The sequence below is a fragment of the Canis aureus genome, chromosome 3 (assembly GCF_053574225.1).
Source record: "Canis aureus isolate CA01 chromosome 3, VMU_Caureus_v.1.0, whole genome shotgun sequence".
NCBI classification, from domain to species: domain Eukaryota; kingdom Metazoa; phylum Chordata; class Mammalia; order Carnivora; family Canidae; genus Canis; species Canis aureus.
In genome coordinates, this window is record NC_135613.1 from 57,446,351 (window position 1) to 57,461,700 (window position 15,350).

At 57.7% G+C, this 15,350-nt stretch overlaps 3 protein-coding genes across 9 annotated transcripts; 2 read left to right on the top strand and 1 right to left on the bottom strand.

Annotated features, from left to right (window-relative positions):
* Positions 1-3,105: 3,105 nt before the first annotated feature.
* On the top strand, positions 3,106-6,075 carry GP1BA (glycoprotein Ib platelet subunit alpha). Its single transcript, XM_077893044.1, has 2 exons — positions 3,106-3,419; positions 3,563-6,075. Exons 1-2 carry the CDS (start codon positions 3,231-3,233, stop codon positions 5,600-5,602), a joined length of 2,229 nt encoding a protein of 742 aa, XP_077749170.1. The 5' UTR covers positions 3,106-3,230; the 3' UTR covers positions 5,603-6,075.
* A 1,457-nt stretch (positions 6,076-7,532) lies between these two features.
* On the bottom strand, positions 7,533-10,911 carry SLC25A11 (solute carrier family 25 member 11). 2 transcript variants are annotated; one of them, XM_077893057.1, is made up of 8 exons: positions 10,798-10,911; positions 9,307-9,459; positions 9,015-9,221; positions 8,757-8,847; positions 8,573-8,663; positions 8,387-8,486; positions 8,254-8,305; positions 7,533-8,133 (listed from the first exon to the last, which is right to left on the bottom strand). In XM_077893057.1, exons 2-8 carry the CDS (start codon positions 9,456-9,458, stop codon positions 7,978-7,980), a joined length of 849 nt encoding a protein of 282 aa, XP_077749183.1. In that variant the 5' UTR covers position 9,459; positions 10,798-10,911; the 3' UTR covers positions 7,533-7,977. The 2 variants fall into 2 exon arrangements, with proteins under 2 accessions (XP_077749183.1, XP_077749182.1); XM_077893056.1 differs by lacking the exon at positions 10,798-10,911 and adding an exon at positions 10,073-10,290.
* RNF167 (ring finger protein 167) lies at positions 10,369-15,226 on the top strand. 6 transcript variants are annotated; one of them, XM_077893046.1, is made up of 10 exons: positions 10,369-10,507; positions 10,812-11,322; positions 11,458-11,538; positions 12,775-12,848; positions 13,009-13,096; positions 13,305-13,395; positions 13,598-13,703; positions 13,853-13,946; positions 14,558-14,638; positions 14,722-15,226. In XM_077893046.1, the coding sequence occupies exons 1-10, from the start codon at positions 10,463-10,465 to the stop codon at positions 15,024-15,026; spliced, it is 1,476 nt and encodes a 491-aa protein (XP_077749172.1). In that variant the 5' UTR covers positions 10,369-10,462; the 3' UTR covers positions 15,027-15,226. The 6 variants fall into 6 exon arrangements, with proteins under 6 accessions (XP_077749172.1, XP_077749173.1, XP_077749176.1 ...); XM_077893047.1 differs by having other exon boundaries at positions 10,812-11,001; XM_077893050.1 differs by having other exon boundaries at positions 10,398-10,515; positions 10,812-11,001; positions 12,775-12,900.
* The last annotated feature ends 124 nt before the right edge of the window (positions 15,227-15,350 follow it).

The following is a 15,350-nucleotide window of genomic DNA, read 5'->3' on the forward strand; positions in this document are numbered from 1 at the left end:
AAGTGTGAATTAAAAGTGGATTTACCTGAAAAGCAAGAAAGATTGAAGTAAACTAAGATTTCAAGTCAAGAAGGTAGGAAGAGGGGTACCTGGGTGGCTCAGTAGATAAAGCGTCTGCCTTTGGGCTCAGGGCATGACCCCGGGGTCCTGGGATCGAGTCCCGCATTGGGCTCCCGGCTCAGCAGGGAGTCTGCTTCTCCCTCTGCCTCTCCCCCTCCTCCCCCTCCTGCTCATTATCTCTCTCTCTCTCTCAAATGATTAAGTCTTAAAAAAATTTTTTTAAAGATAGGAAGAGAACATGAAAATAAACTCAAAGCATGAAGTTATTAAAAGTGGAAGCAGACATTCATCATCAAAGAGAAAAAAAAACCAGCAATTGACTAGTAAAACTAAAAAATCTGGTTCTTTGACAAATCCAATAAAATAGACAATCTTTGGCAAGTCCAATGAAAACAGGAGAGACTAGGGAGAAAAAGAGAGAGAGAAAAGACAAAGAGTGAGATACAAACAAACATTAGTGTTATACTTCCAGGTATGGAGATTTTAATAAATGATAGGAGTGTTAAAGTGTTCAAACCTGCAATAATAAATTTGAATAGCCACACGAGATAGATATTTTATGAGGAGCTGTCAATTACCAAAATTGACTCAAGGAACCTCTCAACAGACCTGAAATTATAGTAGAAACAGGAAAGATATTCCAGAAGCTAACGTCCAAATGGCATCTAGTCCAGACGGTTTTATAGGTGATTTCCACCAACCCTGCATGGAATGGAAAATTCCTGTGATCTCAAACTTTTCTAGAGAATATAAAATTTTCCAACTTGACTTATGAGGCCTGTACAACTTTGATAACAAAATAAAACACACAGAAAAAGACCATGTCCCTCAGAAGAAATCTATGGGCCACTTCTACTTTCTTAGAGATAAAAAGTTCTACATACAATGTGAGCAAACCAATATAGAATCATATTAAAAGAATTCATAACAGTCAAGTAGGGTTAACCCCAAGCATTCAAAGATGTGAAATTAGAACAAAAGTTCAGCGCATGAACATAGGGAGAGAGTAAAACGTAGGATCGTTTCAGTGGGTTCCAAAGCATGTGGATCTCTTTTCCATGTCTGCAAAGGCCTTCAGTTTAGGAATGTTTGAAGAAGCCTCCTATTACAGAAGCTGAAACCGCTGGACCTGTTTTCCCACACTCCCTGACAGCTAGGTCACAGGCCGATGATCAAACCGACACACCCAGAATTGGAATTGGGAGCTGGTAGCCCAAGGGAGCAGAGGCGGTGCAGGATTGTGTCTGTGTGCGGGGCGGTTGTGGTTGACACTGGGTCTCCAGCTCAGCAGCTGGGGCTGTGCAAGACCAGTGGGACCTGGTGTTGGAGCAGGAGCAGAGCTTGGCTCACCACACTGGTTCTGCAGTCTGGGTCTGCTCTGGGTAGCTCCAGGTCTGGTTCTCCAGCCCTTACTGGGAAGTGTGTGGAGTGGCCAATGTACATCCAGCAAATCCCTTTTCATCCTCAATTAGCCGGAACATTTTCTGTTGCTCACACTAAAACCTGTGATATGAATACAGCAATCGTCAACAGCTCCAGGGGCTCCACTCCACATCACTCTCTGCAACTTCTCCCCACACTTCTTGCAGCTTGATTCCTCAGTCCCCCGACCCCCCATGCTTCCAAGTACTTTTTGCAGTGGGCATATCACATATTACATAAATATAAATGGCAAATCTATGGATTAACTGCCTCTGGCCAAAGTGTTAATGGTGGTGAGGCGAGCAGACGGGGGCAGACTGGTGTGGCTGTGTGACACCCCTGCTAGGACATTAGTCATTCGAAGGGCCAGTGGACCAACAGTCATGGTGACAGGCTGTCTGAAATAGGCACCCAACTTGTCAGTCTTGGGAAGTTTGGTTTCAAAGTAATCTCTACACCCAACGTGGGGCTTGAACTCATGCCCCAAGATCAAGAGTCAAGCATTCCACACTCCACCAACTGAGCCAGCCAGGCGCCCCAAGTCTTGGGAAGTCTTAAAAGCCTCTCCGACAAGGAAGAAATTTGTGGGCTGGGACTTTCCAGATAAGTAAGGACTGCGTATAAGGGGATAAGGGGGTGAGAAGACAGACCAGGCAGAAAGAGTATGATCTAAAATGAAAGGTGGTGTGGTAAGAGATAGGGCTGGACAGGTAGGCAAGGAACAGACCATGCAGGACCCTGCAGGCCACGTAAGGGATCTCAGAGCTGTCAGGAGCCACTGATGAGTTCTAAGCAGTGGAAGGATATGAACAGATCTGTGGTTCTAGAAGACCACTCCCACATGAAATGGGGAGATGGGAGGTTGCAGAGTTAGGAGACCGGCCAGGAGGCTATGGTGGGGAGGCCCTAGAGAACTGGTGTCCTGGACTGGGAATGGTGGCAGCAGGGATGGAAAGAAGTGGATTCCGGAGAGATTAGGAGGTAAAATCAGCAGGACTTGGCAACAGGTTGGATGGGGGATGAAGGATGTTAAGGATGTTAAGGATGGCAGTCATGGATAGGGATTGTTTGCACTGAGTGGCTGGCTGGCTGGATGACACAGGAAGGTTACCTATTTGGAGAGAGGATGAGCTTAGCTTTAGACATATTGTCTTAATGCCTGTGGAACACGCAAGGAATCCAAAGGGCAGGGGACCCAGATGTTCGGGTGTCTGGAGAGGGGTCTGGCCTAGAGGTAGATTTGAGTCTCTGGGGTGCGTGGATGGTGGTTGAAAGATGGAAACAAATAAGGATCACGTTGGGTTTTGTGTAGCACAAAAGAAAGGAGAGGGCCAGAGACCAAACTCTGGGGGCAGGCTTGCTTTTCACAAAAGGCAGAGGAAGAGGAATCAACAAACACTGAGAAATAACCAGCCAGAGAAGTAAGAAGAAAATAAGGGGCACAGGGCCCAAGGTGGGAGAGGCCACAGGTACGCGTGCTGCACAAAACAAGCGAAGTTATAATGGAGACGAATCCAGTGGATGCTGGGCGGCGGGGGAGGGGAGAACCAGTGATCTTGGCCGGAATGCAGCCAGTGGGTTGGAGGGAACCACGGCAGAGAGGGCAAACGGCAGAGAGGGGAAGCAAGTGGCAGCCAGAGAAGCTGAGAAGCTGGGGCCGGTGGTGGTCAGAGGAGTCCACTCCCGATCTGCCCTGTGCAGCCGGACAGCAGGACAAGAGCCACAGGGAGGGCTGGGGGCAGCAGTGGATGGAGGCGATAAGGGCCTGTGTCCGGCAGGGACGCTGCTCCCGGGTCACAGGAGTCCCTATCAGGCTGGCATTTCCTCCCCATCCCCGTTCCCTTCCTGCCCCCGACCAGGCCCTCCCTGGAGCTGGAGGAGAGGACAGTCACAGCCTGCGGGAAGCTCTGCACCCTCAGAGGTCTTTCTGTTTGCCGGTAAGCAGAGGTGGGGCGGGTGGGGGGGGGCGGTGCCGGCATACAGGCAGTGGTGCTGGCCACCAAGGCTGGGGGGGGGGTCAGTGTGGGCAAGGGCTAGCAGCCAGGACCCACAAGGTGCCCACTCAAGCTCCCCTCCCCAGGTCCTCATGCATCTGCTCCTGTGGTTGCTTCTGCTGGCCCGCCTCTGCCGCCCTGAGTTCATCTGCGAGGTCTCCAAGGTGACCAGCCAGGTGGAGGTGAACTGTGACAACAAGGGGCTGAAGGCACTGCCCCCGGGCCTGCCAGGGGACACGGCCATCCTTCATCTGGCCGAGAACCCCCTGGGTGCCTTCTCCACGGCCCTGCTGGGACCTCTGACCCGGCTGGCCCAGCTGCACCTGCGTCAAAGCCAGCTGACCCAGCTGCAGGTGGATGGGATGCTGCCGCGGCTGGAGACCCTGGACGTGTCCCACAACAGGCTGAAAAGCCTGCCGTCGCTGGGACGGGCCCTGCCAGCACTCACTACCCTGGACGCGTCCTTCAATGAGCTGGTGGCACTGTCCCCTGGCACACTCGATGGCCTGAGCCACCTCCATGAGCTCTACCTGCGCGGCAACAAGCTGAAGACGCTACCCCCGAGGCTCCTAGCGCCCACGGCCCAGCTGAGGAAGCTCAATCTGGCCGACAATAGGTTGACTGAGCTGCCCCCGGGGTTCCTGGAGGGGCTCGGGGAACTGGACACCCTCTACCTCCAAGGGAACTGGCTGCGCACCGTACCTAAAGGCTTCTTTGGGGACCTCCTCCTGCCGTTCACTTTCCTCCATGGCAACCCCTGGTCTTGTGACTGCGAGATCCTCTACTTGGCTCGCTGGCTGCGGGACAACAGCAATAATGTCTACTTGTGGAAGGAGGGTGTGGAAGCCAAAGCCACGACGCCTAACGTGGACAGCGTGCGATGTGTCAACTGGAAAAATGTGCCCGTGCACACCTACCAGGGGAAGGACTGCCCCAGCCCCATGGACGGGGGTGACATGGACTACGACAACTATGACGATGAGGATGAGAAACTCCTGGGGGTTGAGGCGCCTGCCACATGGGCTGTGGTCAGCTTCTCTACCCACACCAAAGCCCACACAACCCACTGGGGCCTGCTCTACCCAACATTTGCTTATCCAGACCACCAAATGGCCTACTTGTCTTCCACCCTGGAGCTCACTGAGAAACAGACCATGTTCCCGAGTACCCTGGGGCCCATTGTGCCCACCACCACCCCGGAACCCACCACACCCCCCACCACCCTGGAGCCCACCACAACCCCAACCACCCCAGAGCCCACCACACCCCCCACCACCCTGGAGCCCACCACAACCCCAATCACCCCAGAGCCCACCATGCCCCCCACTACCCTGGAACCCACCACAACCCCAATCACCCCAGAGCCCACCACACCCTCCACAACCCCCACCACCCCGCAGCCCGCCACAACCCCCACCACCCCGCAGCCCGCCACAACCCCCACCACCCCGCAGCCCGCCACAACCCCCACCACCCCGCAGCCCACCACAACCCCAACCATCCCGGAGCTCCCAACGCCCCCAACCACCCCGGAGCCCACCATGCCTCCCACCACCTTGGAGCCCACCACAACTCCAACCAGCCCCACCACAACCCTAACTCTCTCCGAATCAAACACCTTCTTAGGCATCCCAGAATTAACTTCACCTTGTACTACTTCAGAATACCCAATAGTCCCCTCCCTTGTCCACCTCCCAGAGGCCCATGAGGTGGCTCGAGGAACTTCAGATAGCTCCAGAAACCATCGTTTGTTCAACCCTGACCTCTGCTGCCTCCTCCCCCTGGGCTTCTATATTTTGGGTCTCCTCTGGCTTCTGTTTGCCTCTGTGGTCCTCATCCTGCTGCTGACCTGGGCCCAGCACGTGAAGCCCCAAGCCCTGGCCATGGCCACGTACACCACCCATCTGGAGCTGCAGTGGGGAAAGCAGGTGACTGTGCCCTGGGCCTGGCTGCTCTTTCTTCAAGGGTCATTCCCCACTTTCCGCTCCAGCCTCTTCCTGTGGGTCCGAGCTAACAGCTACGTGGGGCCTCTGATGGCAGGACGGCGGCCCTCTGCCCTGAGCCTGGGTCGTGGGCAGGACCTGCTAGGTACGGTGGGCGTTAGGTACTCCAGCCACAGCCTCTGAGGCGACGGCGGGCAGTTTGGGGACCTTGAGAGGCTGTGATGGGCCCTCCTATCAGGATCTTGCTGGGGGTGGGTGGGCAGGGAGCACAGGATTGGGGGGAGGCCTTAAGCACCTTTTCTGGGTCAGAAGCCTCCCCTCCGCATTGCATGTGCAACCTCAGTGAAGCAGCATGGGCAGGGGAGCCGGACAGGCCACCCAACAGAGCTCCTTATGCTGCAGGAGGGGTTCACAGACCACTCGGACATCACCATCACCTTGGGGGGGGTGCTTGAGGGAAAAGCAAATGGAACAGAGCGTGATTCTCACGTGCAGGTACCTAAGGGAACTGGGGAAGAGATGCACCAAGACGAGAGCCCTCGTCATCCCTGGGGAGCCCAAGCCTAGGGGTTTTCTTCCTCTTCCTGTTTAGCATTTTCCACCATCGTATGTCACTTGTATAATAATTAAAAAAAAAAAAAAAGTAACTTAAAAAAGCAAGCTTAGTTTCCTTTGGAGATGAAAAGTGACCAGGACCCCTGTGGTCAGGAGTGGGAGCCACAGAAGCTAGCGGCCTGGGGCACCTCCTCTCCTCCAGTGGCGCCCACACACCAGTCCCCTCACAGGCACTAATTCCAGCTCAGAACCCACTGCGTCTCCCTGGAGCGGTGACTGCTGATATTATACCTGCCTGTAGCCCTGGTGGGAGCCAAGGTGGGCACCTGCTGACACCTGCAGCCTCCTGCCCTGCCCAGGCAGCGATACAGCCAGGTGTGGCCCTGGCGGGGACAGCCACCTGGCGGGGGTTACCAAGCAGCCTCAGTAGAGCGTCCTGCTCACACGCTGGAACACAGCTAATGGGAAGCCACGTTTCTCCTGCTCCCCTAGGTTCCCCCATTCCTCACAACTCCGAGTGGGGCTGTCTCCTGCCCGAACCAACATTTAGGGCCCAGAGAACGGGGATGGAAGCTGAACCCACCTGGCTTGAGGCTCCCTTCTCCAGGTGGCATGAACCTGGCAACTCGAGGGCACCTCTCCTGCTCTGAACTGTCCTGGACTCGGGACAAGTCCTGAGCTTGGCAACCAAGGGCTTCCGTGACTTCTATGCCCCCAGCTGACCTCTAGCAACAGGTGGTCCACTATCGGAGCTGCAGCTGTTACAAGCTTCCAGATCACCTGCCACCCCCTCCACACACACCTGGTGTGTTTCCCCTTGGGTCTCCTGCTCCACTCCCCATGCCACCTGCCCTGGGGCATCTTCCCCTCTGGACTTGAACCTCTTAGGGACATGGCCAGGGCTCCCAGTGTCTGAGAGGCCACCCTGGCCCAGGCTAGCACGCACCGAGAGTGGGTAAGAGAGGCAGAGGCGGGAGGGCCCAGCAGGGGCGCCTGGCTGCCCAGCTCGTCTTCTCCTGAGGAGGCTCTGCCAAGGGGAGAGTTTCCACCTGCTGCCTGCCTGTCCCCTGGCCTGGCTCAGAAAACTCTGGGCCTCACGTTGTCTGGCCCTCCTTCCAACTGACCTTCTTGTGCCCTTTTACGCCCCAGATTATTTAGGCTCCTTGAGGCAGGGCCCGGGAATCACACATCTTCTACTAAAGAAACGGATAGGGCACTCACTTTCCATGAGGTGGGGCTCAAATCCAATCTCTGGCCACCACCCCTAAGCCCCCACAGGTCAGAGGTCAGCCTTCCTCTCCTCTTCAGGCTTTCCTGGGCACCTTGTGAGATGACCCACGCCTCTGACGTTCTTGGGCAAGTAGCCGGGAAGCTCCACGCGGGGCCGAGTGTGGATTTTCCTTACCTGTGTGCAGGTGCTGTGCCACTACCACTTACGTAGCCTTCGCACACACCCAGCAAACACCTCTTAAGACTGTGGTACCTGTTCTCTGGACACCTCAGCCGCTCCGTGCAGCCTCCTCCCCTCCCACCCCCACAACTATCCAGATCTGGGGGGTGGTGTCATCAATCCAATTTATTGATCATGTCCTCGGTGAGGTGGAGGAAGGGTCACGTCCTTCCACTGCAGACCTTGACCATCCTGACGGCTTCTACTGTCTCCTGTCCCTTGGCCCTGCCTTGGTTTACCAAGAAGGGGGGGGGTCTCTGCCATCCTACATGCCCTGAAACTAACACCCCAGAGGAGGCCTGGAAACCTGCAGAGTTTCCCAACTTTCCCCCACCCAAGGCACAGCCAGGGGGAGAGAGGTCATGAGGATCAGGACCAGGAGAGCAAGGCGGAGCAGGGATAGGACAGACCAAGTCCTTTACGGCAGAGGACAGAACCACACTGTGGAGGGAAAATAAATAGAGGGGCCCAGGGTGGCAGAGTCCAGGCCCCCGGGTGAGAGTAGCGGGTAAGCAGAAGCCCCAGCACACTGGCTCCAGGCCCCTTGCCCGCCTCAGCCGCTGAGGAAGAGACGCTTGTAGGCCTTGTTCATCTGTTCCAGGAAGATGAAGGTGAGGACGGTGTGAGGGCCCAGGCGGGCATAGTACGGTGTAAAGCCCTTCCACAGGCTGAAGAAGCCCTCATAGCGGACAACCTTCACCAGCACGTCCTAAACAGGCAGGCAGGCAGGGCGCTGGAACCAGGATCTGGCTTCTAGGGCTGTATCCCTATACCCATGGCCCTCCCCACCCTCCTGCCCCAGCCCCCGGCCCCGCCTCTGCCTCCTCACCAGCCCATTCTTGTATTCTGGTTTCCCGTCAATCATTCTCATATTCTGGATCCTAGAGAAGAGGACATAGAGGTATGAGAAACATAAAGCAGGTCCTCCCATTCTGCTCCAGGACCAAGCCTGCACAACTCACCGGGTCTTGACAATGTCCACGGGCATGGAGGCAGCAGTGGTGACCAAGCCACTGATCATGCTGGCACAGAAGTGGCACAGGATGTTGTCAGAGAAGTAGCCTGGGGGAGGCGAGGCAGGGGTGACAGTCAATGCGGAGCTGGCCCGGGGCAAGGCCGGGGGCTGAGGGCCCAGCTCTGGGTCTCACCTGAGTCCAGTAAGAACTGCTTGGATTGGGAGTAGGAGGCGAGCTGAGCTGCATTGACCACAACAGCACGAGCCATGGTAGGGATGCAGCCCTGTGGGGAGCGGGGACGGGGGTGAGGTTGTGGTGTCAGAAATGGCTGAAACCTGCCCCCTCCTGATCCCCAGTCTCCATCCCCTTCACTCACCCTCCATAATGTGGGAACTCCCTCCTCCCGGGCGATTCGGATCAGGGCATTAAACACATTTTTGTAGCCACGGCGCTGGTCAGGTGGAAGCCTAGTGGGAAGGTGGGGAGAGGCCAAGCTCAGGATACACCACTCTGCCCCACAGGAGCAAAGAAAGGGAGGCCAGGACACATTAGTGCTCTGCTCCAGACCAAGAAATCCGTTCTGAGTCTAGATTCCAGGGAACAGAGCTAGGGCAGGCTCAGACCTGGAACTCACCGGCCGTCGGCAGTCATGCGGATGAGTGCCACCTCAGCTGGCGTTCCCACAAAGGCACCAGTTGCACCTGCCGTCATGCCAATCAGGGCCTTCAGCAGAAAGCCAGGGGGTGTACCATCAGCCCCCGTCAGGCGCTCAAACAGCACCGTATAGATGCCAAGGCGGGTGGTGGTGTAGGTGGCCTGGCGCAGCAGGCCAGCTGACAGCCTGGGGAGCGAAGGGGTCAGTGCATCAGGCCCAGGTCTGGAGTTGCCAACCCATACCCTACGCCCCCATCTTGTGGCCCCAGTACCCAGTGTAAATGCCCCTCAGCCCTTCTGCCCTCAGGATGCTGGTGAGGGCATGGAAGCTAGTTTTGTACTCTCGTGTCTTGGCTCCCTCTCCGCTCAGCTGCATCCGGTTCTTCACCAGATCCAGCGGTTGCACAAACACCGTAGCTCCCATCCTGGAAGAAGACAGAAGCAGGGTCAAAAGCCAGGTGTCCCTTGACTACCGTCCTATGCCCACTGGAACCTAGCAACGAGATGTCACAAGGTACAGGGCCTGCCACGTGATTAATTAAGTGTTCAGGAGGCTAGTGGCTATGTGTGTAAGTCTCTGCGTGGACCAACAGCCACAGGTCTGAAAAGTCCAGCAGTCCAGCGAGGGCCATACAGTGAAAGTGTTCCACGGAGTTCCAAGGGGGTCAAGTGGTGACCTGAAACTGCCTGCAGTCCAACCCAGAGAGAGGAGAGGGGGCACTCATGACCTGCGGCTTCGCGCAGTCCGACAGGTACCATGCAATGACCTGGAACCGCACACGATCCGGGAGAGCCAAGCAGTGGGTGCGAAACTCCAGAGAAGGCCGGGGGGCCAAGCAAGGAGGCTGCGAGCAAGGAGGGTGCACGCAGCCCAGCGGGGGCCGTGCATTGGGTGAGAAGTCCTGGCAGCCATCAAGAACCTCGGCAACGCGCTGGGGACCGCGCTGACCCCGTGCCGCACACCCGAATCCCAAGCGGGCCCGACTCCTTGCAACCGGCCCTTCCTCCTCCCTTCCCGGCCCCGGGGCCCGAGCTTACCCTGCCAGGCCCCCAAATAGGAACTTGACGGACTTAGGGGAGGTGCGGGGCTTCCCGTCCACCCCGCCGGCCCCAGGACTCGCCGTCGCCGCCATCGCCGCTCAGTGGCCCTCGGCGCCGGGTCCTGTGCGCGCGCGGTCCCACTCGCGCCCAAGGTGACACCGCGCGCGCAACAGGGCCGAGGGCGCGCGCACGCCCCTCCGGCTCTCGGGTCCAGCTCCAGCTGGAAGCCGGCGCAGGCGCAGGCGCGCGGCGCAAAGGCGGCCGGGAGAAAGGCGGAGCCGAAGGCGGGGCCTCCAGGAGGGGAGCGGGAAGGGGTGTGGCCGGCTCAGGAAGCCATAGCTTAGACGCAGTTTTCACGGGATTGGACTCGCGGGAAAATAAGAGGGTATGGAGATCTCGCGAGACAGAGTGCGCCTGGGAAGCCAGAGCGAGGTGTGGAGGTTGGCCTGGGTATGGGGTGGGGAAAGAGGGTGTCTCTCGCGATAGCACGCAGCGAGCATTCGGAGGGTGGGAGGGAAAGTGTGGCGAGGACTCTCGCGAGACTGGAAGGTACCGCGGCCGCGGCGGCGGCGGCGGGCCCGGGATGGTGGAGAGGTTCGTAAATCGGACCGCTCCGAGATCCCGGGCGTCAGAGGGGGAACGACTAGGTCGTCTGCTGGGGCTTGGGCGCTCGCTGCATCTGCAGAGGCACGCCATCCACCCACCCTCCCTCCACTCCCAACCTTTCCTTTGACAGGCCTTTCAGGACCGGAAGTCCTTCCTCTTGAGCGCCCAATGCCGGAGGCGGCCTGACTTCCTTTCCCGGAAGCCCTTTTCCAGCCGCGAGGAAGACAGTTCACCTGCCCGGAAGTCCCGCCTCTCGGGGGGTCCCCACCCTGCCAGAAGTTCTCCTGTCACCTGTGCCGGCTTCCGGGCCCCCTTCCCGGGTTTGTCCCTGCGCCCGCGGAGGATCTGTTTGGTGTCTCCCTCCCTGCTCCACGGGCCGGACTGGGGACCCCGCTCCCGGACCCAGGGTTCGACCCCCGCGCCCCCATGTAGCTGGGAAGCGGGGCCTGGGGGTGGTCGGACCCCTGGGATTCTGAAGGGGGACGGAGAGGGCGCGGAACCCCGCTTGTGCCGCTGCTGCCGGGACGCGGCGTCCTCGGGATCCCCCCGTTGCTGCCATGCGCCCCGCGGCCTTCCCGCTTCCTGTGGTCGTGGCCGCCGTGCTGTGGGGAGCGTCCCCCGCGCGGGCGCTCATCAGAGCGGTGAGTCTGGGGATCTGTGCGCGGGGAGGGGACGCCGGGGGCGGGGCTGCAGGGGTGTCGTCCCCCGCGCGGGGAGGGGGCGCCGGAGGGCGGGGCTGCAGGCTCCTGGGGGAACACGGGCTCTCCTGTCCGCAGACCTCCGACCACAATGCCAGCATGGACTTTGCAGACCTGCCAGCTCTCTTTGGGGCTGCCCTGAGCCAGGAGGGACTTCAGGTGATTGCTTTCCCTTTGACCCTTTTCCCTACATCCTCTCTTGTGGGCGGGGAAGGGGATTAGGGCAGCCCTTTGCCCTCGCAGTGTAGGAAGTACAGGTGCAGGAGCGCAGGTAGGATGGAATTCGGAATCTGGAGGGAGAAGACAGTCTGCCCCCGGAACCTTGAGCCTGGTGGAGGGGCGCTGGAAATTGACTACGATGACAGGTGGGCATGGGGTCAGCAGGGTCTCTGGAGCCAGCTCTAGGGTTATATGGTTGTATGATCTCTCTGCAGCCTGGTATGTGTTACTGTAAATAGGGTTGAGGGAGGTTTTCTCGAGGTTATTGTAAGAAGTGATTTTAGTGGTTTTGTAATACTTCAGCATTAAGTCTGTTGTGTTAAAGCAAAAATTCAGTTGGGCCATAGGTGTCAGTGTAGTTGATAGCAAGAAGGGTGGTTGGATGATTGAGCAATTGAACGTGGTAGGAAAGAAAGAAACAAAGGAACACTGCCAGTGTGGGGATTTTCAAGGTCTTATTGGCTTTAGTCAACAGTTCATGAATCGGGCAGCATCCTGTCTAACAGATAGAAAGGAGCTTCGAAGAGCTGTACGGAAATGACAGACTTTTGTAGGCACGAGGTGGCAGGACAAGTAAGTTTATGCTAGTGGTAGAACTGACCGTGGCGAGATGGTCTTTCTGAGAGGGATGGCAAGGATCTGTTGGGCAGCTGACCTCGCGAGATCTGAGCGGGTGATTCCAGATGGGCTGGTTTACAATTCTGTTCTTGGGGGAGGCCGAATCTGTACTTCAGTTAGGTTTTTAAGTCTCAGTTTGGTGCTGTGGGGCTTAGCGCAAGTGACTCTGTTTTGGGGTTCTTGCTGTATTCCTAACAGAGGGGAGTGTGTCCTGTAGGAGTGTGTGCTGGGGAAGGGCCCGGGGAACAGAGCCTGCCAGGGAGCAACCTGGCTGAGCGGAGGATTGGCTTACAACATGGGAAACTGAAGGCCGAAGAATCTGAATTAGCTTGGAGTGTGGGACAGGGAGAGGGGTGATGGGGGGTTTGGCCAAGGGCTATCGTTTGAGGCACTTGCATCTTCAGGAGGTGGACTTCTGAGTGGGGCGGGATGCTCCAGGGTGAAGGAGTGAGGGGCAGAGTATGTGCAGTGGGGGGGAGCCAGTATGTTAGGTGGGCCCCTGTGGGGAGTGGAACCTGCTGACATGGAATCCAACTGCTGTTTGTTTCTCTTCCCTAGGGCTTCCTTGTGGAGGCTCACCCAGCCAATGCCTGCAGCCCCATTGCCCCTCCACCCCCAGCCCCGGTCAATGGGTCAGTGTTTATTGCACTGCTTCGAAGATTCGACTGCAACTTTGACCTCAAGGTTGCTGACTGTGGAGGGGGAGCTGGGAAGCTGAGGGTGACCTGAGGCACCGGGATGCAGGAAGGCCAGGGCCACAATGGCCCCTCATCCCCGGCCTCGTCTCCCTAGGTCCTGAATGCTCAGAAGGCCGGGTATGGCGCAGCTGTGGTCCACAACGTGAACTCCAACGAGCTTCTGAACATGGTGTGGAATAGTGGTAAGGTGTGGGGGGGGCGGGCCTCCGGACAGCTGGGATTCCCGTAGAGCTCAGGCTGGGATGGGGCCGGGGATGGAGGTGTGGCTGAGAGCTTGGGGAAAACAAGTCAGTCCTTTGGGTGAGATGGAGCCAAAGAGCTAGTGCCAGGCTTAGCGAAGGAGTTGAGTAGGGGGGTCAGGTCCACAGCGTCATGCCCTGATCCCCGCAGAGGAAATCCAGCAGCAGATCTGGATCCCGTCTGTGTTTATCGGGGAGAGGAGCTCTGAGTACCTGCGTGCCCTGTTTGTCTACGAGAAGGGGTAGGACGGGACCCTCCTTCCCACTCTTCCTTCTTCAGTCCTTCCCAGCCAGCCTGGAGCCCTGGCCACCCAGCCCCAGGCCTTCATCCTCTGCCTCTAGACTTTCCTCCCACCCCACCCCCTGCCCGTTGGCCTCATCCAGCACCGGTCACCCTGTCCCTTTGCCTTTCCTGCTCCTCTGATCCTGGCCTTCTTTTCCCAGGGCTCGGGTGCTTCTGGTTCCAGACAATAGCTTCCCACTGGGGTATTACCTCATCCCCTTCACAGGGATTGTGGGACTGCTCGTTCTGGCCATGGGAGCGGTGATGGTGAGTAGCTCAGAGAGTGATGGGAAGAGCTGAGGCCTTTTAAAGCCAGACTGAATCCATGCATGGGAGGTGGAGGGGGGCAGGGCTCCATACTGGGTTTGCCCAGTTTTGTTCCCTAAATCAGATCTGTCCACACCTCCTTTACCCAGGTAGTTCGTTGTATCCAGCACCGGAAGCGGCTCCAGCGGAATCGACTGTCCAAAGAGCAACTGAAACAGATTCCTACACATGACTATCAGAAGGGTGAGAGGCGTGGGGAGAGGCAGGGCCCTTCCCACAGCTTGCCTGGTTCTGAGGGAGTTTTGAGCTCAGGGGACCAGGGGTGAGGATGGCAGAAGGTGTCAGCCTGGGGTGCCAGCTTCCCTCTTCACTCACACACTTGAGGAGGACAGGACAGGAACAGAACAGGGTGAGGAAAGCACGGATGAGTAACAGAATAGTGAGGGGGTGGGGAACTGGAGAACTGACCTTGCCCCTGAGGGAGGGGGTGAAGAGAGCAGACACATGGAAGGTGGGGAGGAGGTGGTGTGAGAAGGAAGCAGCAGGTGAGGAGGGGAGGGGTGTCCAGGCCCTGGAGCCTCAGTGCCCATATAAGGCCACAGTAGAAACCCTGCCCCCCACTTCCGCTCCTCCCACTCCCTTTCTCCCCACAAGAAACCCACTTCCCTTCTTACCTTTGCTGGTCCCCTCTAACCCCCGATTCTTCATGTCCTATTCTGGCCTCACCCTGCCCATTCTTAGCTCTTCCGTGGGCTCTGTAGGGGCAGGGGAGGGGGTACCTGGTAGGGTTCAGCTCTCCCAGAGTGATTTGGGGTCCGGGACGGCTCAGTGAAGGGCTTTTTTTCCTGTCCCAGGAGACCAGTATGATGTGTGTGCCATCTGCCTGGATGAGTATGAGGATGGGGACAAGCTGCGAGTACTGCCCTGTTCTCACGGTGAGGCCCTCACTTCCTGCTACCACCACCACCACCCCCACCCCTCCACAGGTGCCAGGTGCTTCACCGTGTGCCTCTTGCAGCCTACCACAGCCGCTGTGTGGACCCCTGGCTCACCCAGACCCGGAAGACCTGTCCCATCTGCAAGCAGCCTGTCCATCGGGGCCCGGGGGATGAGGAAGAGGAGGAAGAGACACAGGGGCCAGAGGGTGATGAGGAAGGGGAGCTGAGGGACCAGCCTGCTTCAGAACGGACCCCACTTCTGGGCTCTAGCCCCCCACTTCCGAGTACCTTTGGCTCCCTAGCTCCTACCCCTCTTGTTTTCCCAGGGTCTTCAACAGATCCCCCTTCCTCCCCTCCATCTTCTTCAGCTGCCATCCTGGTCTAATGTCCCCCCTCATCTCCTCCCCACACCTCCTGTGACCTATTTGCACAGCCCCTGAGCCTCTCTCGTCTTGTGTTGAGGGACAGGGGATCTTCTGCCCCAGGTTGCTCCTTTTTCCAGCCCCATCCTTTTGAGGGGGTTGGGGGTGTAAAGGGCCTGAGGTCTTCACTTACTCAGTAAATAAAACTGTTTTTGTGAACTAAGGAAGGGTGAGATCATTTTCAGGCAGGTGAACTCCTTATCCTTTTGGGGAATGTGCACCCCCCCTCCCGCTTTTTGCCACAAAGGGGCAGGAGATTGCTGGGAGAGAACCTGTAGCCATGGGGA